This window comes from Tiliqua scincoides, chromosome 6, assembly GCF_035046505.1.
Source record: "Tiliqua scincoides isolate rTilSci1 chromosome 6, rTilSci1.hap2, whole genome shotgun sequence".
In the NCBI taxonomy this organism is placed as follows: domain Eukaryota; kingdom Metazoa; phylum Chordata; class Lepidosauria; order Squamata; family Scincidae; genus Tiliqua; species Tiliqua scincoides.
In genome coordinates, this window is record NC_089826.1 from 12,365,689 (window position 1) to 12,391,880 (window position 26,192).

Sequence of the window (26,192 nt, forward strand, 5' to 3'; positions counted from 1 at the left end):
TTGTGGTGCCTGAGCAGAATGCTCAAATGTGGTTTGGATGGGGACCGCATTCTGCGCATGCAATGGTTGCAACTTTGAGCACCGCTGGCTTAAGCCATTTTTGCCCAACATTTCATATACACCACAGGGATCAAATTCGTGTACCTGTGGGCTGGGCAGAAATGGGTTAAACAGACAGGAGAGGATGGCAGATGGAAGGGTCTGAGAGCAGCTGTTCTCTTGCTTAATTGTCCCTGAATTTTGTTCTACTGTTTTTGGCTACAGACTTCTCCAAGGTGGAATTTCTTGCCTACGTATCACTGTATGTGACCAAGTAAAGAACAGGCCCAGAGCCTCATTTTGCCACGAGGAAGTCGTTTAAACTCGCTTATGACTTGTCAATTTGAATTTTTTTCCCCACCTGCGTGAAAACATGACATTTGAAATGTCTGAGCTTATTAAGAGCTTTCTCTGTGTGCCTGTGAATCATTTTAATGGCAGAATTGCTTATGCGCTACATAGCAGCACGCTAAACATTTTGGAGAGTCAGAGACCGTTCTTGGAAGTTACAGCACTCTCAGGGGATATTATGAGGAATTTGACACACAAAAACAGAAGCCGTTTACAGAACGGTTTTTTCCCCTTTTTCTGCACTTGGCCCTGTTTCAGTCTCCTCTGGGACACTTTTTAATTCACAGAATGGCAGTTTCCACTTGTACCAAAGGAGTACAGGAGCTTATTCACCACAAATGAGAAGCTGACAAACAAAAGGGAGGAAAAAATGAGGCTGTCATGAGAGAGGCAATATTATGCACCAGCCTTTGTACAGAGTATAGAGGGGGGCGGGTGTTGTTTTCTACTCCTCACAGAAATGATCAAGACAGAAGGGAACCTCTGCGTAAGTGTTCTCCATCCGAGCACAACTGACCAAAGTTAAGCGCTCTCCGATCCTGCTTGTCCCAATGGGAGAGATTTAAGCACCCAGTTAATTCTCTCATTGAAATTAATAGGACTTCAAAATTGTCCGCGTTGGACCAAATTGTGACTTTCTTTAGAAGCGAGGTCTGAATGCTCAGTGGATGAGGGAACCTTAAAATTTGTTCTGACAGGTGGCAGGCATTGTATGGTGGCTACAAGCAGCAATGCTGTGAGTAAACCTTGCCTCGGACTCCTTCTTGCTTACAAGCTTCACCTCCTTAAGTAGCCAAATATCAAAGGACTTCAGAACGAAGACCAATTATGATGGTCATTTTCCTCCGAGACTGACTTGAAGGCAGTCTGAAATGGAAAGTCCTCCCCGGGCATAGAAGGTTATTGCACAAGATTTCCTTCTTTCTGTATCCCTTGGTCAACAGCTGAGGCTTTGACAGGATTATTGGCTATATGCTACCTCCTGGGTTAAGGGTTGGTTGTACTACTATCAACTTATGAAGAACAATCGTGAGAGCAACTATGGCCCTCCTGTTCTGCTTGTGAGCTTTCCAGTAACATCTGATTGGCCATTGTGAGAAGCAAGTGTGGATAAGACTTTGGTCTGATCCAGTAGGGTTTTACTGGTTCTTAACCAAACCCAAAAACAACACATGATATTTTCTGATTGGTCGTGTGAGGCTCCTTCAGGTTCACTGATCACTCACTAAGTCATATGATGCTTTTGTTGACCACCTGTACAGTTCCAACAAAGTTTGTAGCACATACTATTATTGCTATATTGATTCCTTCATTTTAGATATCGCTTGGTACATATGCATTGACCCATAACATCACGAATGTCATCCTTGTTCAAACCTGTTGCAGCATTCTGTTAGATGGTAATAACCCTGGAATAAATACATTTATCCCATAGTGTATTAATATGTTCGCAACCCCCTCCCCCATTTGTAAAACCTCCTGCTTTTGTTTTGTTCTTTTGGCCACCCCACAAATATATAGAAAAACACAAGTTAAATTTTCTAACAGAGATTATTTTGTCATCTTGTTTCTTTGTTGTTTTAAAGGAGCCTTCTTCATTCATGAATTTGGCCAACTCAATGAATTCTAAAAAGCTTTCTATACCACCTCTTAAACCTGGAGATATCTTTGAGGTCGAACTGGCAAAAAATGAGAACGGCTTGGGAATAAGTGTCACGGTACTGTTTGACAAGGTTTTTAGCTATTTTCTCTTGTTCTCCACTCCAACAACCTGTTAAAATATCTTGTTTACAGGGTAGCAGTGGACCTTAAAGTGGCACCGTCAAGTATTTGGGTACTATTCATCTTTAACCTCTACAAACAACCCTCAAGGCTGTAATCCTCTGCAGTTACATTTGGGTGAATGTGTGATGAGGAGCAACTCATTGCGTTACGATTCTGGTGAGAAACATTAGTGTTTCTCACAATACATGACTCAAACGAATTTTAAACCTATTAATTGCCAATCAAAAATTTTATCAGTTAAAAATATTTTTGAAACGTAATTTAATATGTTGCTTGAGTCTTTAAGCCATGGATTAAAACATGTTATAGATCATTCAGTGTTTCAGTTCCAGTGGTTGAACCCCTGAAGATGCTTTCCACAGTTGAAAGTGAAACATTGGGACTAGATCCTATAATATGTTTTAATCCGTGGCTTAAAGACTCAAGCAACGTAATAAATTATGTTTTAAACTCATCCAGCCATGAAAACCTTGGTTAGTATATTCGTAAAAATATTTTTATTGGCTCAAAAGGTGTCCCTGATTAATTGGGTAATAGTTTTTTAGGAGTTAATTTTAAACATGAGTTCATGTACCAACAGCCAAGTGGCAAGCACTGTTTTTAAAAAAGGTATCCACCCCACATACCTATATATACAGGAAAATATATCTCTTCTCAGGCACAAATGGCAGCATATATATTAATCATCTAACAGTAAAGGAAGTGGGTTTTTTTCTATTCAAACTAACGTTTAAGTCGTATGCAGTTTTGATTGATTGATCTATTAAATCTGATTTGAGTAGTCAATTGTTATTTTAAATGGGTGGCAAGATAAGCAGATATGATGACATACCACACCATTCGTAACTTGTAGAGCGGCCTTAATTCTCACACAAATACTACGAGATTTCTCACACAAATATATAATCCTCGTATATACAGGATTACAAGCCCAGTTTCATAATAGGTTGTTATGCTGAAAATGTTCAAAGAGAGAAATGCGCTTTCTCAGCATGGATTTATAACATGGCCTGATTGCAATTGGGACATTTATTGTTCCTACAGTAACATCATTGAAATAATCATTGAAATCAAGGTTAGCAACCATCTTGTCTTCAATTTTGCTGCCTCTCATTGGGAACTCCAGAGCATCATTGAAGGAATTGACATGACTTTGTCTTTCATCGTTTGGGCTCCCTCTGCTGGTTGTGAAATAGAACACCATCAAATATTTCTGTTTATAAGTCATTCATTTCAGGGTTACAGGACAACCAGAGGTTCCATGCATTTCCTTAAAAGAGCCAAGAAAGTTGGAGAGGAGAATTTGTCTCTTTATTTCCCTTGCCTATTTTATCCAGCAGAAATTTTGTTCCACCCCACCACACCCTGGGGAAAAGCAGAGATAAAAGGACTGAGGAGGAAAGGGGTGGAAGAAGTTGTGACTACATTGACTCCATTTTCCTTGCACATTTAAAGTTACATGTGGGTTTTTTGGATTACAAACCGGAAATCTTATTTTCATAGTTTGTGTGTTTCTGGTTATAGGAAAACAAGCTATCTTACGTACCCTCATGCTTTTGGACTGTACCTACTTGACAATGCCACTTTAAAGACAAACTCCCAAAATGGATATATGATGTGGTGTTCTTACATTTATTGCTATTTGTGGGGGTGTTGGGAAATGCTTTAAACCACAATCTTTGGTTTGCAATCCAAAGATTGAACTGCAAGATTGCATCTCAAAATTTTGGAAAAGGTTTCTGTACAGCAAGAGTAGTATAAATGCTGATAAATAGAAGAAATATATACAGCTCGCCAGAGAAAGCCAACTGTGTCATGTGGAATTTAAGTCTTTTTCTAACCCTGTGATATTCTGACTGCGAACCTGACCCTGACTGTGAACTCTGTAGGGCCAAAGTGTGTGTGACGTGATTGATCCATGAATCAGTCTCCTGACGTAATTTTTCTTTTGCTAAAAGCAAGCATCTTGGAGGGGCATAATTTGGATCATGGCAAGAGAATGCCTAACTGCGCACCCCCCCCCCACTGCTTTTAGCAAGGCGAGGCTTAACTTTTTACTTCCATGCCATAGCCATGATCGTCAGCCCCTTCCTTAAAGCTACTTCTTAAAACTTCTGTTAGTCACAATGGGAAAATATAAACACTTATATTGTGCCAGTAGGATTTTTCCCTCTGTGACTAATGGCAGCTTCAGGGGGTGCTTTGGATTAAGGCTGTGGTGCATGGGGGGGGGGAGAGGACTAGACCCTGCTGTCCCAACACCATAGCCCTCACCCAAATACCTGCTACCCCATAGCCCTCACCCAAATATTCACTACCCCATCGCTGCTTTTGGCATGTAGGAAAATAGTTGTGCATCACACTTGAACCTTAGTCTCCTCGATTCATTAAAAAAAGAGTCCTCTCTCCCCTGAAGGGGTATTAGGTTTTGCATAGGGATATATAGACACGTTCTAAAGCCCTTCTTAACTTCTGTCTGCAACAAAAACTTCTGTCTAAACTCCTTAAAGTGGCCATGTTTTTCCTGGCAGTGTTGCTGTGTCTTAAAGAAATTCAGGAGAAGAATGTGTAAGAAGAAATGCAATTTTTGAACCTTTCCCATCATGGAGAAGCAGTGTACTTGTCATGCAGTAGTTAATGGCACAAACATAAGAACATAAGATGAGCCCCGCTGAATCAGGCCAAAGGCCCATCTAGTCCAGCTTCTTGTATCTCACAGTGGCCCACCAAATGCTTCAGGGAACTCACTAGACAACAGACACAACCTGCGTCCTGGTGCCCTCCCCTGCATCTGGCAGTCAGAGGCAGCCTTCCTCTACCTTGCACATACCTACCACGACTTGTAACCCGTGATGAACTTTTCCAAATTTAGAAATTTGTCCAATCCCCTCTTAAAGGCATCTAGGCAAGATGCCATCACTACTTCCTGTGGCAAGGAGTTCCACAGACTGATTACATGCTGGGTAAATAAATATTTGCTTTTGTCTGTCCTAATTTTCCCAACACTCAACTTTAGGGAATGTCCCCTGGTTCTGGTGTTGTGTGAAAGGGAAAAGAGTGTCTCTCTATCGGCTCTATCTAGTCCCTGCATAATTTTGTATGTTTCACTCATGTCCCCCCCTCAGACGTCTCTTTTCTAGGCTGAAGAGGCCCAAACACCATACCCTTTCCTCATAAGGAAGGTGCCCCAGCCCAGTAATCATTTTGTTTGCTCTCTTTTGCACCTTTTCCATTTCTACTATGTCCTTTTTGAGATATGACGACCAGAACCGGATGCAATACTCCAGGTGTGGCCTTATCATCGATTTGTACAACGGCATTATAATATTAGCTGTCTTATTCTCAATACCTTTTCTAATGATCCCAAGCATAGAATTGGCCTTCTTCACTGCCACCACACATTGGGTCGACACTTTCATCGAGCTGTCCACAAGCACCCCAAGAGCTCTCTCCTGTTCTGTCACAGACAGCTCAGAACCTATTAGACTATATGTAAAGTTATGATTCTTTGCACAAGCACCATTCCAGAGGAAAAAAATTGCAACCCCTTATTCAGTTTCCAGATTTTAAAAGAAAATACTATCCAGCTCATTGTGTGTTTTGTTTCTTTCCATAAGCTTTCCATAACTCAGTAAGGAGGAGTGCATCATAGATTCCCTCTCTGTATTTGCCTGTTTCTGTGTGGCTGCATGAAGGTCCATGAAGTCCAAAAACAGACTGAGTCTCCTGCTTTCTTAACATGCATAAATACTTATCATAGTGTTGTTCTTACAACTATAACTGGACAGGTTTGCCTCCATGTTCAAATCTTAACGCTCACCTCTCTGTGAAGGATTTGCATGAAGTTTAAAAATGAATTGCTTCTCTAATGTTTCAGGGTTCATTTTTGACTATTCCTTGTACTGCTGATGGGCCTTCTTGAAGATAATTTCTGGCTTCCTTAGTCACTTGGGTTCTAGATGTCTGATTTTGTTTTAAACTCTTGGTCTATAGGGTGGTGTGAATACCAATGTGAGGCATGGAGGCCTTTATGTGAAAGCTGTTATTCCCAAGGGACCAGCTGAAGCTGATGGTAGAATTCAAAAAGGCATGTATGATTCTTCTTCTTTTTAAATTATGAGTTTGTGAAATTTTGCACATTGCGGATTCTTGAAAGGTGACATAAGCAGTATTTTGAAAATATAAAGATGCTAAGAAAATGTAAGCTTTGCAAAAGAGCATCATAATTGGGCGCATTTTTAATTGTTTATAATTAGGGAGATAAATTGTGGAAGGCTGGTCTTGTCATTGCCAACTAGCTTTCATCACTACACTGACCTCAGTATTCAGAGACATTATAGCCCTGACAGCAAATGCTGGGGGCAAGCAACCCATCACCATCAGGTCCTGCTTGTGAGCCTTTCAGGAGATCTTGCTGTCCATTATTGGAACCAGGATGCTAGACAAGATAGACCCTTGGTCTGACCCAGTTCGGGTCTTTTGATGCTCTCACTGAAGCCCTCCTCAAATGAATGACCATGTAGTGGAGCTTGAAGAAGAGACGTTTTCAGTAGATTGCACCCATCCTCTTACAACTGTTCCATTTAATACAAATGTCCCTTTCTTTTTGTAATCTTCCATTGTGGTTTCCTAGGTGACCGTGTACTCTCTGTCAATGGGGTTACTTTGGAAGGAGCTACCCATAAACAAGCTGTGGAAATTCTGAGAAATACTGGCCAGGTAGGAGGTTGCAGCTGCTCCTTTTTTGTTCTTTGACTCCATGTCTTTATGTTGCAAAAAGTCCCAGAGAGGAAGTGGAGCTATAGATGCCACCATCCTCCAACCCAGGGGTGTCAAAGCCGTTTCATAGAGTGGACCGAATAGCATTCACGCCGCCTGCTGAGGGCTAAAAGTGACATCATTAAATTGGAAACGATGTCATTAAGCAGATGATGGCCAGAAATAAGCACTTTGTTCTCATGTAAAAATTCATTAGCTAGCTGCCAATGACAGAAGAGAAAATGTGCAAATCTTTATAACTTCAAGATATGAGAGAGCCCAATTATAACGAGGGCCAGATAAATTGCTTCCAGGGGTGCATCTGATCTGCAGGCCTTATGTTTCAACTCCAACTCATTATCTACAGTGGTAGCAACACTTGTTTATTAGCAGGCAGTGGCATCTGTTCTCCATTTTCAGGCATAAGCCAGGCACTGTGGCTTTTCAGAAGGCAGGTGCTCATACTGTTGGCAGAAATGGGGACAGATAAGCATGTTAGAGGTTCCTCCTCTCTAGAAGTGTGTGAGAAGGGATAAGCCAATCGTGTAAGCCATTTCAGTCCCTCACTGCCTGCTTGTTTTGGCTGCTGGTGGTAGAAGGGAGATTGTTCCCTTGTTTCGGATTCTAAAACAGCTAAACTGAAAACATACGCATTCCCTCTTTAGCAGGTTGCTATCAGGGTTCCATGTGATCAAACCCTCAAGCAACCAGGTTTCAGGTCTGTGATTGTCAACTGGAGGAACCAGGGGCAAACAGGTGCAAGTCAGTTTCTAATTATAGCAGGCAAAGGTGCCAGAGGCAAGTAGCTCAGTTCCAAAATCAAGTAGGCAGACGGATTCCGAAAGGCAGAGGTCCAGACGAGGTGCAGGAATCTCGTCTGGCTAAGACGATGCTTGCATGGAGCACCAAGCATGAGGCAGCAGTTATAAGGCCAGCAGGAGCCCATGGGCTCCCCAGATCTGGCTGAGCTGATGTACTGCAGCAGATCTTCCTGTCATTATCCAGGTAGTGCTGCAGAGCAATAAGGATCGGGCCAATAATGTCCTCTTCTTGAGAATTGCCCTGGTGGAAACGAGAATGAGGCAGCAGGATCCTGCTGCCATATTCCTAGTTCAAACCCCCTGCACATACCAATATTTTTTTTAATGAGTCAGCCTGTAGAGTTGGTCAGCTCTTCCAGGACTAGGTGGTGAGTTGTCTCTGCGTTTAGTGCTAGCTAATTTGTTCTTCTTTCCGCAGGTGGTTCACCTGGTGTTGGAAAAGGGGCAGCCTCCAGCAGCCAAAATCCATGCTCCAGTTACACCACAGTGTACCCCTCCACACCAGCCTGTTCAATGTGCAGCCCCAGATATACCTCCAAAGAAAATGACAGTTGCCAGAGACTACAGCTTTGTCACTGCTGGTGAGGTTCTGTTGCATTTTGCCAAGTGGGCTCAAAACTCAAAGAATTGCAAGAAATACCCCACATGCTTGTATCTAGAATGGCAGGCATTTGGGCAGGAACTCAGCTCTATATGAACAAAAAAAAATTACAGTCCATTTTCTTGCATAGAAATTCCCCGTTGCCCCTTGTTTTTCTCCTCTGTAGTTCTTCAGATGATGTGTTGCTAGTTTCTGTCATGTCCATCACCCTCCTTTATCCTTAAGACTTTCATTCTGTCTTTGTTTAATCACAAAAATATTTATTTGTAAATATTTGTAAATTATACAATTTGCATCTCTAGATACAAATCTCTGTTCTCTAGAGCAGGGGTCTCCAAACCCCGGCCCGGAGGCCAGATGCGGCCCACAGCAAGCCTCTTTCCGGCCCACGGCCAACCTCTTGTCCCCCGAAAGCCTCTGGCCTACTCAAATGAGCATAACCAGAACTGTACTCTGATTGTGTCTGGAGGGTGTTTTGAGGGCCAGAGAGGTTGAATGAAGGAGCCCATTCATTCATTTATTCACTCATCTAAGTTCCATCTCTAATTTATTAATTTAAATTTTATATTTAAATTTTTTTTCCGGTCCTCCACATCACGCCAGATATTTGATGCGGCCCTCTGGTCAAAAAGTTTGGAGACCCCTGCTCTAGAGCAGCAGAACAAAAAGAAGCAAAAATCCACAACAGCACCAGTCTCAACAAAACTACAAATCTAGGGAGACAACTCACTGTGACCATTGAGCCTGTCCAAATAAAGTGGACTCCACTAAAGTCCTAAAGGTAGAGGTCTTTCAAAATGGTGTTATTTTACTCAGAAGTAAGCCCATTGTCTTCAGTAACACCTGAGCTGTAAACCTATCTTACTTAGTGGAAACAAACTCCTCTACTTAAAAGGTCAATAAGGAGGGATTCACTAGCCTTCTGAAGGAGGGAGTTCCACAGTCCAGTCCTGTAGCCAAGAATGCCTTGTCCCACCTTCCAGCAACCACGCTTCTGGCAGTGGTTGGACATGGAGCAGAGCCTCTCTTGGTGCAAGTGAGTGGTTGAGTGAGATCAAGCAAGTCCCAAACATCTTCATATTTCCCTCTCTTTCTTTTGTAGAAAACACATTCGCAGTCAAGCTGGTGAAAAACAGTTCCGGCCTGGGCTTCAGTTTCTGCCGTGAAGACAGTGTTTCTCCAGAGCAGCCAGGCTCAAGCATAGTCAGGGTTAAAAAGCTGTTCCCTGGGCAACCTGCTGCAGAGAGTGGACAGATTGAGGTTGGGGATGTCATCCTGAAAGTAAATGGAGCTTCTCTGAAAGGACTATCGCAACAGGTTAGCACAGTAGCAGACTTCACTGGTTGAACATACACAGGAAAAGGTCTGTGATTTATTTTTAATTCTCTTGTGCTTTTGTAGGAAGTCATCTCAGCACTCAGAGGAACATCCCCTGAAGTCACCCTCCTCCTCTGCAGGCCACTTCCAGGGATACTGCCAGAAATTGATCCTTCTTTATTGGTGAGGGTTATTTCTTTGCTTTATCCAAAGAATTTCTATTCCGCCATTCAGTAAAAATATTTCCAGGTCAATCTGTAAATTAAACAGCAGTGGTGAATTAATTTTGCAGGTGTCTTGTGAAATAGTGCTATTCAGGAAGACTTAGGTGACATTTTAGTTTACTAACTTGCCAAAAGAATTGTTTTATCTGTCTTTGTGTTTTTAATGAATTGGTTGTATTAATTGATTGACAGTGCAATCCTGCACATCTCTACTCAGAAGTAAGCCCATCTGAGTTCAGTGGAGTTTACTTCCAGGTAAGGTTGCATAGAATTGTAGCTGAAATGTTGCAAACCTGGTTAAATCACTCACTCCCTGCAATTTGCAGCCCATATGATTGGTTCTCTTCCTGCCAAACCTTATTTTACTTTTTTTTTTTTACAGACCCCTATCCATTCCCCACCACAAATTTTCCCTGACATCAGCAAAGGAAACCCTCAGTCATCAAATGGTGAGCAAGATGACAGCTCAGATGAAAACGAAGCCATGGACAAGAACAAGAAGCAGATCAAGGCCCCCTCAAGGAGAGACAGCTACAGTGATAGCAGTGGGAGTGGAGGGGAGGAGCTGGTCACAAAGGTGGCCCAAATAACAAGCACAAGGTGGAGCTCTGCTCTGTGCCAAGCATCAAACAAGTCAACAGCTTGTGCACACAGCCCTTATGAGACACTCTGCAGCCAGGAGGAGGCTCTTCGTACTGCCTGTTATTCCCCTCAGGAGTCACCCGGGAAACCCCAATTGGAAGGCAGGTATGTCTCTTGAGCCAAAACCTCTGTTGTGTGTATGCATCACGTTCGCTTTTAACACCTCTTAGAACCAAGAGATTGTGCCCAAGTTAGAGCCTAATCCAATAGTTCCCAAACTGTGTGCCATGACACACTCATGGCCTCTTCTTCCTGGCTCACTGGCTAAGATCATGTAAAATCTCATCCCATTCTTATGAGAACTTGCACTGCCACAACAGGGTTCTGTGGAGGAAGGGTGCTTGCTGCAGCAGTATATTTGGGAACCACTGGCCTAATCCTATCACCTATCAACAAATAACCAATAAGGATGTTAAAGCTTTGATTAGCAAGTAATTTCTAAGAGGAAATTAGCAGGGGGGCCATGTTTTATATTGAACAAAGGACAAAAAGTCACTTTTGTTGGCCAGCTGGCTCATTCCTGCACAAGTTTGGCACAGGGCAAATGTTTCTCTTGAACCTTCTCCACCTCAGAATAAACCTCAACGGAGATTTGGACAGTCTTTCCCTTATAGATGCCTTTGCTATTCATTTAAAAACAGGCAAAGAGTTTCCAAGCCTCTTCCCTGTGGGGTTGAATTACCACAAAGGCACTGCCAGTGGTATGTTTCTTTTTTTTTCATTCTACTACTTCCTACCTTTTGCCTGTCTCTTGGCTCAATCGTAGGAGCAGCCGAGGTGCATAATAAGAAGAGGGTAGTTGGGATTAGAAGGGCGATGATGGGGTCAAGATAGGATACCACCAAGGACCAAGAGATCCTAGGCCATCCCTTGCTGATTCTTGCATGTATCACAACCTGCTACATTGTCCTGCCATCATTATCATCATGAGTCAACCCTTCTAAGAAAAAGGTGCAGTAGCAGAATGCATTATTGTGACACCACACAGTATTGTCACTTGGTATCAAAGTAGGCAGATGAATCCTTTCCTGATTTAACTCAGTCCCCTCTACCCTGGTTTTTATGTCCTCATTTGTATGTTTTTGTTCATTTAGGGCACAATCCTATCTTGCGCTGGAACAGACAAGCCAGGAAGCTTGCGCTGTATTCAGCATGAGATAGGGCTCCACAGTGGCTCAACTGAAAGTCAGGGAAAACTCTTCCCTTACCCCAGCTAAGCCACTGCAGCCCCTATGGCCCTCCTCGGACTTGCATCACCTCTGAGGTGGCGCGAGTCCCAGGAGAGCACAGCAGCTTGAACAGGAGCTGGGATCTGGTATTACAGCCAGATCCCAGCCCTGTCTCCCGGTCCCTGCTTGCCCGCCCAATAGCTGCCCACCGCTCATCCTCCCCCTGCCCCAGAACACCTCCCTCCCGCCTCTTCCCCGCCCACCCCAGAGCCTTGCATCAACCAGCATTTATGCTCTCAGCGAGCGCAAGGCTCACCCCACAACCCACCACGAAAGCTGGATGCAGCCTTCATGTGCCAGTGCACCTCCATGCACTGGCGCTGCTTGCTCTAGAGCAGAAGTTCTCAAACTGTGGGTCGCGATTGAATTTCTGGTGGGTCGTGATAAGATGGCGGCTGCCATCTTGAAAAAGGGCAAAATGAAGTCGGTGGCGCCATTTTGAAAAAGGGCAAAGTGACCCAGGTGGCGCCATGTTGAGACAGGGCAAACAGACCCTTGGGGAGCTATTTTAGGCTTCCAGGCACAGAGTAAACAGACACAAAGAGCGGCTTGCACATGCGCAGGACAGGCAGTGCGCCGATTTTCCTCTGTGAGTGTGCTGCTGTCCAGGAGAGCATGCTTGGAGATTTTCAGGTGAGTGCTCCCTCATTCTTGGGGGCATGCAGGGCCCCTCTGTTTGGCTCCCTTTAACCTTAGGCAGGCGAGAGGGAGAGTGGAGAAGCGCCCTGCAGTGGGGACCACGGGTGGGGGCTTCAGCGCCCACACTCAGCTGCCACACGCTCAGCCAGGCGAGAGGGAGTGTGGAGAGGCCAGGACCAGCAAGCGCTCCCAATATGCTTAGCTTAGCTCCCAATATGCTTAGCGCCCCACTGCTTAGCTCCTTTTAGCAGCTGGGAGAAGAACAGTAGGGCATCCTTATCTTCCCAGCTGTGAGGGGGATGCTCCATGGCCCCGCCCCACACTTCTCTGACCATTAAAAGTAGTCAAACAGATATGAGACATCTCTCCAGGTGCCTTGGTCATCTCTTCTGCACGGAACATACGTCTGAGAAGCTAGAGACAGGGTTGGACTAGATGACCGTTATTCCATGATTTTGGTGCTCTCCAGGGTTGTGTGTGAAATGGGCTGAAAGTAAGCACTGAGCATATGTCTGAGAAGCTACAGATGGGGGTGGACTAGATGTGCCTTATGTGCCTTCCATTTCCATGACTTTGGTTATCTATAGGTTTGTGTGTGAAATTAACTGAAAGTAAAGTCAGTGTATGTGGCAGAGAAGCATTTGGAAGCTTCAGGGTAATTTGTGAAATGGGGTGCATTACTGATGATGGGAATGGTGGTGGCTTGTGGGCTCTGAAATCACTCAGCTGCCAGGACAGCCACCACCATTCCCATCATCAGTAATGCACCCCATTTCACAAATTACCCTGAAGCTTCCAAATGCTTGTATCTCTGGTTCAATCTTCAGAGAATTACAGCTCTGCCATGGTCTTTCACCAATTTTGCTTTATTGTTGCCAGCTGACAGTTCTGGCATATGTTTAAAACTTCCTGCTTCTTGGTGGTGGTTTTACAGATGCAGGTTGTTAAACTTTCATATTTATTCCTGGAAGCATTAAGATATTCAGTAGAAATGGATAATTGCTTTTTAAATATAAACACCAGACCTTTTCGGAGCACAGAATCATGTCATTAATTTTACGAACTCAGGAGCCCTATGCCCGCCCAAACACTGTTTCACCTGCTGGCATCCTTGTCTCCAAAGCACCATGACCCAGGCTAGTTCCAGGGAGTGAGTAATAAGATTTGAGGACCTTTCCTTTTGGAGAATATCACAAAGCTACATCAAATGATGTTCCCAACTCAACACAATGGGCAGTAAGAAGGGCTTACTTCTGATATGGTACAATGGTAGTGGGGGGGGAGAATTGGAAGAAGCTTCTGAGCTGGAATATTTTCTCTTGTCTTTTACAGTTTGAGTTCCTAGGTAAGAACAGTGATGTCACTTCCTGTTTGATGAAATCACTTCTGCTACCACAGTGATGTCACTTCCTGCTTGATGATGTCACTTCCTGCCATGACATCACTTTCCAGGTTGATGACATCACTTCCGGTGGGTCCCAGACAGATTGTCATTCTCAGAAATGGGTCCCGGGCTGAAAAGGGTGAGAACCACTGCTCTAGAGGAGGTGCAAACGTGCTTTATGGCATGTTTGTGACCTCCTAGGCTGGCGCACGGGACTTGCATCAGCCTAACTCATAGTTAGGATTGCGCTGTTAATCTTGTTGGTTTCTAGTGTAATTTATTGTGCAACTCAGAGCCCAGATGTATTGGAGCAGCCATGTTTTATTATCCTGTTTGCATACAGGGCAGAAGGAAAGAGGTTTAAGTTTTACATCAAAAGGGTCACATAACGAGGAGAACTGAATACTCCTCTCCCCACCCACTGTGTGCAGTCCGTTGTCCCATGCTCTTTCCTCCAAGTCCTGTGATGATACCGCAGTTGAGCATAACTTGGAGAAAAGTGCCTAAAGTAACAAAGGTAAGATGGGGGAAAGTTCACCACCACTTGCCCATTTGATCTAAGAACTGCACCTCACCTCTCACGTTATACATGAACAGGTCAGACATATGAGTAAATAAACATGGCTGCTTCCATCACCTCTAGCTTGACTTTCTGAATGATATTTTAAACTGGTGAGCTACTTTGGAGGTTCCATTTCAGGACCAAAACGTGGATTGAAAAATGTAGCAAATAAATAAATAGATCTGATGTTGCAATCAGTAAAAGTCTGATCCCAGGGATCCCACATATCTCTTGCTTCTCTTTTGCTCTAGTCATCCTCCGTCTCCTCTGTTGGATTTGCCTCCTATGCCCAACTGTAGAACCACCACACCTGGTTCAACAGACGATAACTACAACTCTTTGGTCTCGGAGCTTGCGGCATCACACAGAGGGCTGGCATCACTTTTCAACCAACTTGAAAAGAACGCTGATGAATATGAACCAGTAATTTTTTTCACTTTATTCTCAACAAAAGTATATTGTGTGTTTTGTATCTTAATGTTGAGCAAATTCACAAGAAACTGAGCTTGACACTGTTGCTATCCAGTTTATTTTGTGCTTTAACCTTTTTGAAAATAAGACTAAATGTGCATTTAGTTTTAATTAGAAATATTGTGTACTTCGGCTATAACAAATTTGAAGGACATTGTTTTTAAGCACAGTGAAGGAATCAGATCTGTGACAGTGAAGAGCAGCAACATGAAGCCACAGAAGATTCCCCATCAGATGAGACCCCACTGATGTTGGGGAAGAGTGACTTCTGAATTGGTTTAATGCTGTTGAAGCTTTATTTAATCCTTACCCTGATTTAAATCATCCCACCTACATCCTGAGTAGCTGTAAACTCCACAGTACGGTTTCTGCTCTCCAGTTTCTGTCTCAGGAGCATGATTTAGATTGATGAAAAGTCATGGGAGAATGGTTTAACCACACTCCTGTGCCCTGGCTGTAAGCTACGTTAGAGTCATGCACCTCCCACCAGAGCTACATTTGGATAAAAATGGGCAACTTGGGAGCTCCAGACCTACATCTCCTGCTTCTCATCTAATTTGGCTCCAATGTTCACTCTGGGAAACCACTTCCTAGTGTTTTTAATCAGAAGATGAATAGATCACATAAATTATTTTATAATTCTGTACATAACTCTCACGAGAAACAGCTGAAATGGATATACTCTTAAGGTACATCCTGCAATATGATCTTCTACCCTGAACTAGGCTTTGACATATTTGTATACTGTGGTTTGTGTTTTGCCAGGTCCAAAACCTGAAATAAATGTTCATTTTCCCTACAGGAAGTGGAGCTCCATGTCATCCTGACGAAGTCGGAAAAGGGCAGCCTGGGTTTCACGGTGACCAAAGGGAATGACAGTGTTGGGTGCTACATTCATGATGTCGTTCAAGATCCTGCCAAAAGCGATGGGCGGTTACGTCCAGGAGATCGTCTCATCAAGGTGAGGCAGCTTGGCTTGCTTTCTTCTAATGTTGCAGAACCCAACAGGAGAAAAAGATATGGAGGCAACTATGAAGTAGGGCCAGCCTTGGGGAAAATAGGAAAGAATGCTAACACAAAAGCTGTATTTCAACTGCTTTCTGTCAGCGCCATCCTGACACAAGTTAAAGATGATTCACAGACTTGTGCCTTTTTGACATAGTGTTTGCAATTATCATGTGGATAATCCTGGGTTGCAGGAGACTTCATAAATCAAAATATCTGACAAATCAAAATATCCATGACAGCTGTCATAGTATATACAGTTGCAATAGCTGTCGGTATAAGAATACTTACTCTGTGATGATCTCATCACCAAGAGAACTGGAGTCTGCATCCACCTGAAGAATATAAATCCAATATAAATCCAATATAGATCAAAATATCCATGACAGCTGTCATAGTATATACAGTTGCAATGGCTGTCGGTATAAGAATACTTACTCTGTGATGATCTCATCGCCAAGAGAACTGGAGTCTGCATCCACTTGAAGAAAAATCACACCTAAGGTTGCGTTGTGTACTTGTGCACGAGGATGCTTCTGTGCAGAGCCATAACACACTGCCCCAGTGCCCAGGCATGATGTCACGTGATGTCACTAATGGGTTCTCCCAGAGGGTGGGGCGCTTCCTGCTGCAGCCTCACACGTCCATCAGCTTTCAAAGAGACAGGGATGGGGTGTGTACAAAGCCACAGCAGCACCCCACCCTCCTGAAAGAACTCAGAGGTGACTGTCTTGCACTGAAGGTAGTTGCTTCCTGGTTCTTCTTGGAGGGCAGGGTGCTTGCTGCGGTGGCTTCGCACACACCCTGTCTCTGGCCCTTCTGAGTCTGTCTTTAAAGGGATAGAGCGCATGTGGAGCCACAGCAGTGCTCTCCTCTCCGAAAAGAACCAGGGCAGAGCCTGGGCAGTCATCTCCCCCCCCTCCAGTATACCGCCCTTGGCATGTGCCCCTCAGGCTCCATCCAAGTTACACCTCTGCTTCTGTGCAATCTTGGCTGATAAAAATGGAATGCGTTCATTTTACGGGATTCTAGTGCTCCACAATGTCAACCTTTGCTTTCTCCCACTAGGCATGTATGGCTGACATTTTTTCTTAGAAGAAAAACTCAAGTGTAGTGTTTACTTACTGACACATTATGGTGGACAGGATGAAAACCCATCAGTTGTTTCTGATCCTAGGTGGTTCAGATTCCTGCACAATGTGTGTGTATTAACTATGCTTACAGTGATATACCAAATGCTTGGGGTCCCTGCCATATATGGGTCCCCATTCCACTGCTTTCAGGTTTTTAGATCTAAATGTCAGCAAACCCCTAAGAAGGAAGGATGTTATGCTGGGATGAATGGGGACAGTGGTTCTCCCCCTGCTAAGTGTAAGAGAATCACCACTTTAGAAGGTGCTTCTTTGCTCTGTTGGCAGGAAGTTAGAAATGTTACCTTATTTGTTGTGTATCCATTTTAACTTTATTGTTGGCCACCTAGGATCTCATGTAGCCTAAGAGAAAAAGACAGAAGGGTTTTAATGAGTAAGAGAAATTAGCCTGAGAGTTTTATGGTAGGCAGTGGCAACAGATTGGATCAATGGGATCACTTGATTCTGGGAACCAGGAAGATTCAGAGATGTGGTGTTAGTATCCCAGCCTGCAGTTCCCTCCTCCATCCAACAGCCTTGTGGCTCAGAGATCAGAGACCTGTGAGTTTCCCAGTTTGAGCCCTGTGGTTTGCCATGTCTTCCCCTTCTCCGAGCCATAATGACAGGTGTTTTGCTACTGTGAAGATTAAGAGAAAGAGATCCACTTCCTGTCTGGGAATGTTTAGGCACCACAACTACAATTCTTTATCTTGTTTACTTTCGCAGGTGAATGACAAAGATGTCACTAACATGAGCCACACAGATGCAGTAGGTTTTCTCCGGGCTGCCCCAAAGACAGTCAGGCTGGTGCTTGGACGTGTTTTGGAGTTACCCAAGATACCCATCTTGCCACATCTGTTGCATGATATCACTTTGACGTGCCATAAAGAAGAATTGGGTAAGTTCAGCATTTCATTGACCTTTACCCTTGTGTGGAAGTTCCTTTCAAGGCCCTTCAATTGCTAAACCACTAATACTTTATTCAGAAAAGCAAAGAATGAAGAGCAAGTCTGGGGTTATTTTTTATCCTTCTCTCCAGGTATCTCCCTCGCTGGTGGTCTTGACAGTGTTTTTCAGGTGATATATATTAGTGATATCAGTCCAACATCAGCCGCAGCCATGGAGGGCTCTCTCCATGCATTGGATATCATCCATTACATTAATGGGATCAGCACTCAGGGAATGACTTTGAAAGAGGCAAAGAGGACGCTTGAGATGTCGCTTCCAACAGTAGTTCTGAAAGCAACAAGGTAATTTCTGACAAAAGTAACAAGACTAACCTTATCCAACTTTCCACTGCAAAAGCATTTGTGGTGGGTGCAGTTAATTGAGGGAGCTGCATTTGTTTCTACAAAGGAAAGCATGAATAAGAAATAAAGTTTTTGAAAAGAGGATTGGTACCTGGCAGAAATCCGTCTTTATCACCTGTTCTTTGTTCAATAATTTAGCCCAGGGGCGTCCAAACTTTTTGGCAGGAGGGCCACATCATCTCTCTGAAACTGTGTTGGGGGCCGAATTAATTTACATTTCAAATTTGAATAAATTTCCATAAATGAATATATTAGAGATGGTCTTGCAATAATAGCTCAAGGCCTATAAAAGTTCTTGCACAAAGCAAAGCCAGCCTTTCCTTCACTGCCACTGCTGTATCATAAATGTGAAACAGCAAGCAGTGGAGGAACCCTTGTCCCGCAGCTCATGCGGGAGGTCAAACAGCCATCTTTACACTGAGAGCAATTGCGTCGGGCCAGCGCAGGCTCCAGCAAGTCTGCAGAGGGCCAGGTGCTCATTGAAGACTGGGGGCTCCCCGCGGGCCGGATTGTGAGTCCCTGAGGGCCGCAAGTGGCCCCCGGGCCAGGGTTTGGGCGCCCCTGATTTAGCCAATAAAGTCACAATAAAGCCAAGTTCGTTAACAGGGCAATCCTAACCTGCACTGGAACAGGCAGGCTGGTGAGCCTGCACTGTATCCAGAGCAAGTTTGGGGCTAGTTGAGACTTGGTCCGAGGCAAGGGGAAGAAATTCCTCTTACCTTGGGAAGAGCCATAACGGCCCCAATGGGTCTACTCAGATCTGTGTCACCTAATGATGTGGTGCAGATCTGAGCAGAACACAGCAGACTGCCTAGGAACGGGGCCAGGATCAGGCACAACTGTCAGATCCTGGCCCCACCTCCCTGTCCTTCCCACGCGCCTCCCACACCCCTTCCCATGTCCTTCCCATGCCCCTCCCACACCCCTTCACTGGCTGAGCTTGGCCAACGTGGTCTCAGCTGCTGCTGCTGCCGCCCTGTGAAGGCTGTTTCTGATCTCCGCAGGCTGACGCACCTCTCTGCGCCACCATGACTTACTCTGAGGGAGGTGCAAACGTGCTTTACGGCACATTTGCCAACCTCCCAGAATGGCACAAAGGACTTGTGCTGCCCTGGGGTGCAGTTAGGATTGCACCCTAAATCAGTTGCAACCACATCCAAAAGGCCTATTTGCCTTTCCGACTTGGCCCCCAAAATTGAATGCCATTGAGATAAGATGGGGATCTGAGTTGCCTCAAGCTCCTCACTTGCAGGAGAGGAAAGACAGGACACAAATATTTTAAATACAAGAAAAGGAAATCCCCTACCTGCTTTCTGAAAAGATTCACTGTGGATATAGGATTGAGGTGACCATGTTAAGAATAATGTTCTGTTCTTAGTTTCCAGACCTCAGATGTTGGCACGTTTTGGTCAAATCAGCTTATAGGACGCCCCCCCCCCCATAAGTTGGTGAAACATTATGTATATTGACAAAATATATATATACAGTACTTTGAGTCCTTTGCACAAACTGAACAGAGTTGTTTCTTATCTCAGAGATGGACATCCAGTGCTTCTGAAGACTAAAGGCCTAGCTAATACGAGTCCAAGTTCAATCAGGCAAAATGGTAAGGATATGATTAAGAATTGACCTTGATGGAGATCTACTCATGCCCAGGTACAAGACATAATGATTTAGTACCCTAGTGCCTTCCCAGAAGTCAGTCCCACTGAATACAATAGAATTTTCTTCTTCATTTCAGAAGAAGAAGAATCTTTTATTACGGTCACTGACCAGTATAATTCATTTCAGTGTTCAGCACAATTATTTGAAAGTAAAATAAATGGTCCCAACCGCCCCCCCAAAAGAGTTGACCCTCAAACAAGCGCCAAAAAGATTTGTTTTTTAAGTTGCCCAAGATGTTCCGATAGGCTCTTGGGGCCCAATTAGTTACAGAAATGGTCCAGTGGTGAAGCCAGCCAAAGTGCTAACTCCAGGCTGCAGAGTGGAAAAGACACAACCTGGCACCCATCCTCACCAGTCTACCCCAGCCTATTGCCTGTCCGGCCACTGCCCTTCCCCTTCCCTCTCATTCTTGTCTCTTCCTCTTGGGCCGCTTCTTCCAGTTTTCTTGGTACAAAGAGGTTCCACTCCCCAGATCCTCCTCCCCATTTAGAAAAAGTGGTGCTGGAGGAAGATGAGGGTGTTGCTGGCCGGTGCTCATACTCCAATGCAAGGTGGTGGAATTAATGTCAGCATAGAGGGTGCTGATTTCTGTGCCTATGCTGGCAGAGGATTTGACAAGGATGGGCAGCAGAAATTGATGCAACTTTGGGCCTCCACTGACTAGACAGGACATGGGGGCCCTATCTTTGAAGCTCCTGATGTCTTTTTCTTTCTCAAAAAGCAGCAATAGGGATCCCGATTTGGAAGGGGGAGAAGTCTAACCATTCTTCCCCTCCAGCTCCACGCCCTCAGTCTCAGGGATAGCTTTTTGATAAAGGAAAACAGCATTAGGAGTTTCAAATGTGGAGCTCTCACATCTCGCCTAGTTTGGCCCTTAGCTGGGATGAACTTTTAAATTCAACTTTTCATTCAACTTTTAAATTCTGTGGCAAAAAAGTGCTTCAAATACATTTGAGCCAATCCGAGAGCATGTGTCCTAACACAGAGTTTTATTATTTTTATAGTTTTATTTTTGTAAATTTGTGGTGCTTTTTAATTGGTATTTGTTGCGTGTGTTTTTTTTAAGTGTAAGCTACCTTTAAAACAGTTTATAAAAGGTGGATCCAACTTTTCATTTTATATACAGCTTTAGGTTTGTGTCTTAGGAAGTACAGAATTATTGAGACTAGCTGATACAGTATGTATGTGTTGTTTGGCAAACAGTTCTGTTCTCCCCTCCACTTCTTTTAGGTCATCTTCATGGAGAACCTTCTGGCAAAACACCCACAGGACCCAATGATTATGTATCTAAGGTAAGCAACTGGGAACAATCAGGTTTTCTCTGTGCCTTTGGCATGGCAGGAAGAACTGTATCACAATGCTGTGACTATTTAAAGAGGAACCATTTGACATGGGACTAATTTTTATCAGTGATACTCTTGGGTGGTTACGCTGTGTATCCATACTGACCTCACAGCCTGATTGGGGCAAACCAGGTGTAGGGCATGCTGTAAGCATAATATATATGCATGGGATGGCTGCCCTGCTAGTTTGGGTCCACCAGTCCTGATGTACTGGTATTTTTTACGCTACTTTTATATGGGAAACTTCCTTTCCTTCTTCCCTTGTGTTTTCCATGCCATCTGATGCATTGTCTATTGTCATGACTGAACTGGGCAGCCTTTTGTTTTCACAAACTATAATTTGTCTGCAAATCAGAATTGGAAGCCCTATCAACTTATGGATTGTATAAATCAAAATTTGCCTTGTTCAGATGAAATGGCAAATTGTAGTTTGCTAGATATGGGAAATCAGTGAGATAATGCCGTACAAGAGGGAAGGAAAGAGGGGGGAAGAGGGGTGGGAATTCCCAACCCCAAGGCTTTTTTAAATGAATCCAAAACCCTGGTTTGGTTTGTGTCTTAGGTTTGTGTCTTGTGTCATCTGAACTTAATTTTTCTTATATCCAGTGACCAAAGCTGCTAAATCCACTTTAACAGTAGTGCTTAAACCCAAAGCTAATCCTAACTTCCTGGTTTTGTTAGGTCAATAGTGAACTGAACAACAGCTATTTGATGAAAGGGCCAGGAATTGTCTCTGGATCTAATGAGACACCTCCAAGTATTGCTGCAAGTCGGGCCTCAGAGTTTTCCAGCTACAATAACAACTCAGGTAAAGATAACTGGGTGGGGCAGTTTACATCTTTCTTTTGCTAAGGCTTTTATCATTGTGCTGGAACAATAGATCTGAACTGTTAAAATGAAGAAATGCTTTATTATTGTACAGGTAGATTACCCCTTATCCGGACATTCGAAATCTGGCCTATTCCAAAATCCAGACATTTTTGTCTAAGATTTGTTTTCTGTAGTGTGAACACTAGAAGGTCTTGTGCTCATTCCCATGTACAGTGCAGACACAGGTCTGAAGTTCTGTTCTCTGCTCTGTGGTGTGTACCTGTATAGACATTGTTGAACAATGCCAAAGAGGCCAGCAGACACCCATAGGGGTGACAATGAAAAGAGCAAAAGGAAAGATTTCTCACTGTATTTATGCAATTATTACAAAATCCAGACAAATCCAGGCACCTTCCTGTCTCAAGCAGTCCGGATAAGTGATACTCAGCCTGTAGTGGCTAGTTAAACAGAAAGCCATGAGGGGAAAAAAGCACAGCCTAGCCTCCTCCAGTGCGTTTAATGGCAGTTTGCAGCAATCCTTTGCTGTGTCAACCACCTTGAAAAACTTATTAGGTGGCGAAGTGGTTTGTAAGTGTTCTGTAATAATATGATGTTCCGTAATAAATAGCAATATGAAGTTCTATAATACTTAATATAATGTAGAAGTTTTAATGGCATGGAGCTCAACATTATCACCTGCTTTTTGCTTTTTGGTGGAGAAGCAGCTTCAAACACTGCAGCCACATTAAACTGCTTTAGAACTGAAATTGGCACTCAGACCCCTTCTTCATTTGTTCCCACCTGCAGAGATGTGGTGATCCCTGATCCAAGGATAGGTAGTTTTCACTGCTGGTGCCCTGGTTATGGAACTGTTTCCCTAGGAAGGCTCACTTGGTACCTTCTGAGTTTCAGGTGCCAAGTGAATAATTTTCTCTTCACTCAGGAATTTTAGCTTGTTATTTCATTGGCCAGCTGCTTTTACGGTGGGTTCTGGTTCAATCAATTTGACGATCCATGGTTTGTTGGGTCATTAATGCAATCCAAAGTCCCCCAAGCCCATGAACTCTCCCCTTACCACCTCTGCTCTGGTGCAAAGTTCAGACATCCTGATTCATTAAAATAACAGCTCTATGTGTCGTCAGTGATGCCTCTGTGCAAGTGCATGTATTTTGTATTTTTTTTCAGAGTAATAGTAACTTGTTTGTTTGTTTGTTTAAAGCAGAGGTACAAGATGATGATTCTTACGATGAGGATGATCATAATGAAGTCATTCAGTACCTTTTAGACGTTGTAGATGAAGAAGCCCAGAACCTGCTAAACCTCAGTAATGCCACATCTGGAAACCATCTGCCAGGTACTGTGAGTCCTGAGAAGGAGCCTTGTAAAGAGCAAATAGAAACCATTCCAGGGCTGCTGCAGTTTTGCAAGATTAATTTTTATGAGGGCTGCAGAGCGTTTCTTATCAGGTCATCACGAAGTGAAACCCAGGCTTTGTAAATGCTAACTTGGCCTTCATATTCACTCACTGCAGCTTTTTGCCAGTGAAATCCCTGGCAAGAAAGAGCAGCATTGCTTAAACTCACAGGGCCACTTGGTTTTGCCTGTGCATTTAAATATCTTGAAAGATACCAGTCGCAAAGTTTGTCCTAGAGTGATCTAGGAATGAGCAAATTTCCTCAGTTCTGCTCCATTATTATTCCAACGTTACAGTATTGGCACCCCTAGTAATTCCTCCAAGGGCAAATAGCTGCAGGGGACCCTGATCCGATCTGCACCACAGCAGGAGCAAAGGCTTAAATCCTCTCCTCCCCCCCCCCACCCCGCCACAGTCCTGATCTGAATTAGAGAGCCTTGCAGCTGTTTAACAACATGACAAGTGGATCCAAACAACTTTAAAGTTACTTCTCTTAACCCTTATCGATGCTGCTTTGGAATCTATTGTTATGTTAGTTTTATTCATATTTTAACTGTGATTATCTTTATTTTCTGGGTATCTGCATTTTAGTGATGGGTTTTTTTTTAATCCAGATTGTTAGCTGTATTTAGCATTTATCATGCATTTTATCATACATGATGATAAAAGCAGAGTAACTATATTGAAATAAATCAATATTTGATTTTTACATCTGAGTACTCTAAGAAGCAACTGTTCTACCTCTTGCATGCTTTTCAAGGAGCATGGATGGGTTGTGTGTCTTTCCTGCTGCAAGGTCTAGCTCCAAGCATTAAGCAGCCAGGGGAATGGAAGCCTGCCAGGCTGCTTCAGTCTTGTTTTTGTGCAAGCTCAGGCTACCATCTGGTGCCTGCTCCAGCTTGGAAGAGGAAGAAAAGAGAGTCCTTTTAAAGAGCACATGGTAGTGGTAGCTGCCAGTTAGGTGGGGGTCAGGCTCAGGCCAAGTAGATGTTTGCAGCAGCAGTTAACTTTCTCCTTGAAAAGACACCAAAGTGTGGAACTGAACCTGGAATTGAACAAGGCAACTTCAAAGCTTATGGGTTTAAAAATACTCCTAGCAGCCAGATTTATCTTGTTGGTTTATTACAGGGATGTAACATTAAAATGATTAAGTGAATAGATTGAAAAATGCTTTATTAAAAAAAGACCTGATTAATGAAGCAAGCTATTTTTAAAAAATTATACTTTGCACAAGTGCTTGTGAAAACTGAAGGTGGAAGCATCAACTTTCCTGTTCACATAGGGGGGGATGTACCTTCCAAGGTGATGCCTGTTACAATATATGGGCACATCGTCTTAAAAACAAACAGGAGGCCCTTTGCTTCAGAGCTTTTTATTTTTTAATTTGGATATCACAGTAAGACCATATAAAGTCCGAGTACAATCTTGGGCTGGATTGGATGATACTTTCCCATCAGTACAGCCCTATACTTGGAGGGGAGCAAGAGTGTATTGGTCCTCTCCATCCCCTTGCTGACTCTGGCCCTCTGTCAATGTCCCCACATACCTTTATGAAATGGTTAAGTATTGTAAGGGAGGAGGTGGGACCAGCTAAGCCCTGCTGCGCCATATCCTATCCTCCATGTCGGGCTGCAAAATAGCTGTGCAAACTGGAGAAGCCCCATTGCGGGGTTTGGGGCTTTTTCCGGAGGAAGAGGGCAAAAGTCCCCTTCCCCCAGGAGACCTCCGGCTGTCCCAGCAGTGCTGGTTGGACAGCAGTAGCCATTTTGGCACCACTGCACCTGGCAGATAGGAATTGGTTGTAAATCAGGAGACAAATGCTATACACCCTGGCCCCGAAAGATGCATATCAATAAACGATCAATGTTTCCATAAAAGTACTTAATGTGTGTGTAAAATACATCCAGTCAGTATCTCTGGCATTGTCTTTGTTTTGTTTCCTTTCCCATAGAGACAAATGGAAAACTTGCAGAAGAAAAATCAGAGGACACGGATTGTGATGGATCCTCTTTGCCTGAAGATTTCCCAGAGGTAAAAGAAGACAGTTGTGTTGATGGTGATCTTGTTAGTTCAGAGAGGAAGGTTCAGATTTCCGCAACGCTAGGAATTTTTCAAATGTGCAGACTTCATGAATGAATAAACTCTCTCCAATGTTTAGAACATCCATCTATCCAGTTAATAGTAACATTTGGATTGCAATCCTAGGCATGCCAACTCAGAAGTAAAGCCCACTCAGTTCAGTGATACTTGGGTGTGTGTAGGATTGCAGGCCTGGTACTTGTGTAATATGTTCAAGCATTCAAAGTGCTTTTAAGGCATTATCTTGTGGTAATCTTTGCAACAATCCTACACAATAGGTCAGTGTTATCATCTCCACATTCCAGTTGGGCGATGAAGAAAAGTTTGTGATTTTTCTGAGGTCACCGAGTGAATTCATAGTAGAAGTGAGACCAAGGTCTTCCTGCCTGACAGATCAGTCTCTGCAGCTGACCATTAGCTTTCAGGTTCTTTGTTGGCCCCCTGACTACTTTTTTTAAGAGGCTGCCTTCAAGCTGCAGAGACTGTCCTTCACACACCACCTCCTCCTTTTATCTTCCGCAGGACCATCAGGCAAAGGTTACAATGCAGATTATTATTACTATTAAAAATATTTAAGTACTCCTTTTCAACAAAAAGGTCATGAAACAGCTTA

The 26,192-nt window shown here is 43.6% G+C and overlaps 1 protein-coding gene across 1 annotated transcript in view; it reads left to right on the plus strand.

Moving 5' to 3' along the window:
- PTPN13 (protein tyrosine phosphatase non-receptor type 13) overlaps nt 1-26,192 on the plus strand; it is a 159,943-nt gene that overhangs the window by 120,346 nt on the left and 13,405 nt on the right. The window contains exons 24-39 of the mRNA XM_066632158.1: nt 1,977-2,108; nt 6,169-6,262; nt 6,809-6,894; nt 8,173-8,335; nt 9,458-9,672; nt 9,757-9,855; nt 10,279-10,643; nt 14,604-14,775; nt 15,626-15,784; nt 17,685-17,856; nt 17,998-18,208; nt 19,804-19,874; nt 21,164-21,225; nt 21,958-22,084; nt 23,306-23,440; nt 25,452-25,531. Of these exons, the coding sequence (XP_066488255.1) occupies nt 1,977-2,108; nt 6,169-6,262; nt 6,809-6,894; nt 8,173-8,335; nt 9,458-9,672; nt 9,757-9,855; nt 10,279-10,643; nt 14,604-14,775; nt 15,626-15,784; nt 17,685-17,856; nt 17,998-18,208; nt 19,804-19,874; nt 21,164-21,225; nt 21,958-22,084; nt 23,306-23,440; nt 25,452-25,531 (2,343 nt within the window). The remainder of the gene's footprint in view (nt 1-1,976; nt 2,109-6,168; nt 6,263-6,808; nt 6,895-8,172; nt 8,336-9,457; nt 9,673-9,756; nt 9,856-10,278; nt 10,644-14,603; nt 14,776-15,625; nt 15,785-17,684; nt 17,857-17,997; nt 18,209-19,803; nt 19,875-21,163; nt 21,226-21,957; nt 22,085-23,305; nt 23,441-25,451; nt 25,532-26,192) is intronic.